The following is a 2,763-nucleotide window of genomic DNA, read 5'->3' on the forward strand; positions in this document are numbered from 1 at the left end:
CCTCCCCTCCCACTGCTGCTGCTGCTGCTGCATCCCGCCCTTTTCTCCCACCCTTTTCTCCCCTCGCACCACTGCCTCTTCCTGCCCTTTTCTCCCTTTGCGTCGCTGCCGCTTCCCGCCCTTTGGCCGCCTCTCACCCCACGTTCAGCCCAGCTGCAAGTGGTGGTGCAGACTCCCTGACAGCGTTTTGGCCATATTGCTGAAGGCGGGGAAGTTGAGGGTAAAGGTGTGCATTGAAGTTGTGTGAGGGGAGGTAATGGGTCTCTGAGGAGAAGCGGGAAGCACCAGGGCATCTGAGTGGGCAAGGAGAGGGGTGTGCATTGGGGGGTGGCATCTTGGAAACAGCCAGGGATGGTGGTAACACCACAGCGGTGGTGGAGTTGGGAGCGGAGGGTTTGCGGGACACTGGCGTTGGTGACGATGACCAGTGGGTTTGGGCATGGTGGGAGCAGGGTCTCTGAGGGTAAACCAGAGCAGGGAGGGGGCTGTGGGGGTTTGGGAGGGCCGTGGGGTGCAGCAGGGGGGAAAGGCACTGCGGTAGCCAGCCGCAACCAAGCATGGGCAGATCCGTGGGCAAGAGCTGAGAGGAACAAGAGGCGCTGGTGCAAGGAGGGGGACAAGGCGAGTGCAAGGGGGGGTTGCAGGTGCCTTTCTCTGGGAAGAGCCATGTTCCTAGCCGACCCAACAGGATGCTGGAAACTGGCTTGGTATTAAAGCAGCATTCAGTCACAGCAATGTTTGTCAGCTGGAGGAAACATCCCATTCACTTTAGCAAGCCCAGACCAGAAGGTTGCTCACCCTCCAGAGGGTTTGCTGCACCTTGTCCCCCTTCCCCTTGGGTGTGGGGGTACCTGGTCCACCATGGAGGGATTGCCCCCAGATCCCATCCCCATGCACGGAGAAGACCAGCAGCCTCCCCCTCAGCTCCTGCTTGAGCTGAAATCCCCACAGAGCTGCAGTTTCAGAGGACTGAGAGTCTCCTCTGTTTTCCAAAAACCTCTTCTTTTTTTTTTTTTTTTTTTTTGTCATGGCTTTTCCTTTTAGATCACAAGACTTCAGTTAGGAGCTGTTGAGAAGCATTTTGTGGCCCAGATGTTCTCCAGCCCCTTCTGAACTGAGCAGCCCATTCTGCAGGTGCATTTACCGATGGTGGATTTATGTGCTTGTGTGTTTATTTCCCACTTTCTCCCCAGGATAGGAACTCAGCTCTGTAGGGAAGAATTTCATGATGGAGGAAATCATGTAGGTAAGCTAAGGGAAAGTGAGAGAAAGGAAACAGAAAAAAAATAACCAACCCCCAAAAAGCAGCAAAATTATAGATGATATATTACAATACAACTTAAAAAATTACTTACAAAACATGATACAGGCCGCCAGCTCAGCACCAGGGGGCACACCTCTGCTTTTTAAGAAAACTAAAAAGCAAAGACTGGTGCCCCTTTAAACTTCTTTTTATCAGACGGCACCAAGAAAAGGATTTTTTACTTTTTTTTTTTTTAGTTTTATTTTTTCCTCCCCTCCCTCCTCCCCCAAGCACTGGGCTGGGTTCATCTCCATGCAGAAATTCACTTCTTGGGGTTTTTTTTGGGAAATCCAAAATGACGCCGCGGGGACCAATATTGATGGTTGTATCCACTCCTTTAAATAATATAATTAATTTAAAAAAAATAAAAAAACACAGTAAAAACACAACGTCCTTCTTCCTCACTTCCTTCCACGAGCCAGAGATAGGCTTTGTCGGAGGCTTTTTAAATATGCCCATTGTAAGAGGGGTGATTTGCTGGAGGTAGGACTGAGGACAGGGCCTGGAACCCCTTTGAGCCAACAGGTGCAGCGGGGAAGAGAAGTAGCACCCTGATGGGACAGGGAAGCTTTTTTTTTTTCAAATTAATTAGCCTTGATTAGCAGAGTAGCGAAGTCAAGCGGCCGCTCCACTTGGATGAGTTGCACTGAACCAGACTACGGAGCCCGCGTAGGTCGGTGTGTTGGCAGAGGTGGACAGTGACTGTTGCTGTGGGGTTGTGCACAGGGGAGGTAACGCTCCTGGGGACAGATGCATCCCTGGGTCCGTTCCCTCCTGACCCCGAGAGACCGGCTTTGAAGGACGAGGGTTGCCGGGGTGCGAATCCGTGTGGGGAGAGAGGTACGAGAGCTCTCTTGGTGCTAATCCCAAACATGTGCTAGCGGTGCTTGACCAGCCCACCAGCGTCGTCCCGGGCTCACTCACCACGTTAGGCTTTAAAACCCTTCGGCTCTCCAGGCAGAGAGCAAACCCGAGTACCGTTCCCTCTGCTTGGCCGGGTGCGCTCCTTGAGGGGTTCCGCCTGGGGCTGTGGGGCCAGGGCAGGGGGAGGAGCATGGAAAATAAGCCCTGGGAATGCTGGGAAAGAGCACTGGGATTTGGAGGGAGATCTGGGAGGAAGGGAGCACTGCTGGACGCCGAGGGAGGTAGCCAGTGGATCTGTTAAAAATTTTCCTCTCTGTCTCTCTACATATTAAAATATAGATTTATTCTATGCGTTAAAGTCTCTTTGGCATCTCTCCAGACCCTGGCCCCCGTGGGGGTGGCAGCGGCGGCGTGTCGGTCTCGGTGCGTGTGGGCAGGACTGGCACCTCGGCTCCTCGCAGCAGCGGGTGGGTGAGGTGATGCGAGGGGGAGGCGGGTCCTGCTGCTTCACCACTCAGAGGCAGTGGGGGGATGCGAGGAGGCAAGGTTTGCCCCACTGGAGGCCAGGGGGTGGCCGGGGGGGGGGCAAGTGTGGG

The 2,763-nt window shown here is 53.9% G+C and overlaps 1 protein-coding gene across 1 annotated transcript in view; it reads right to left on the bottom strand.

Annotated features, from left to right (window-relative positions):
- Window positions 1–144: 144 nt before the first annotated feature.
- Window positions 145–2,763, bottom strand: part of LOC104133712 (collagen alpha-1(V) chain-like) — a gene marked incomplete at its 5' end in the record, with an annotated part of 7,032 nt that continues 4,413 nt past the window's right edge. Inside the window, one exon of the mRNA XM_009647147.1 lies at window positions 145–264. Within this exon, the coding sequence (XP_009645442.1) occupies window positions 145–264 (120 nt within the window). The remainder of the gene's footprint in view (window positions 265–2,763) is intronic.

Source organism: Egretta garzetta, unplaced genomic scaffold, assembly GCF_000687185.1.
Source record: "Egretta garzetta isolate BGI_Z169 unplaced genomic scaffold, ASM68718v1 scaffold1499, whole genome shotgun sequence".
Lineage (NCBI taxonomy): Eukaryota > Metazoa > Chordata > Aves > Pelecaniformes > Ardeidae > Egretta > Egretta garzetta.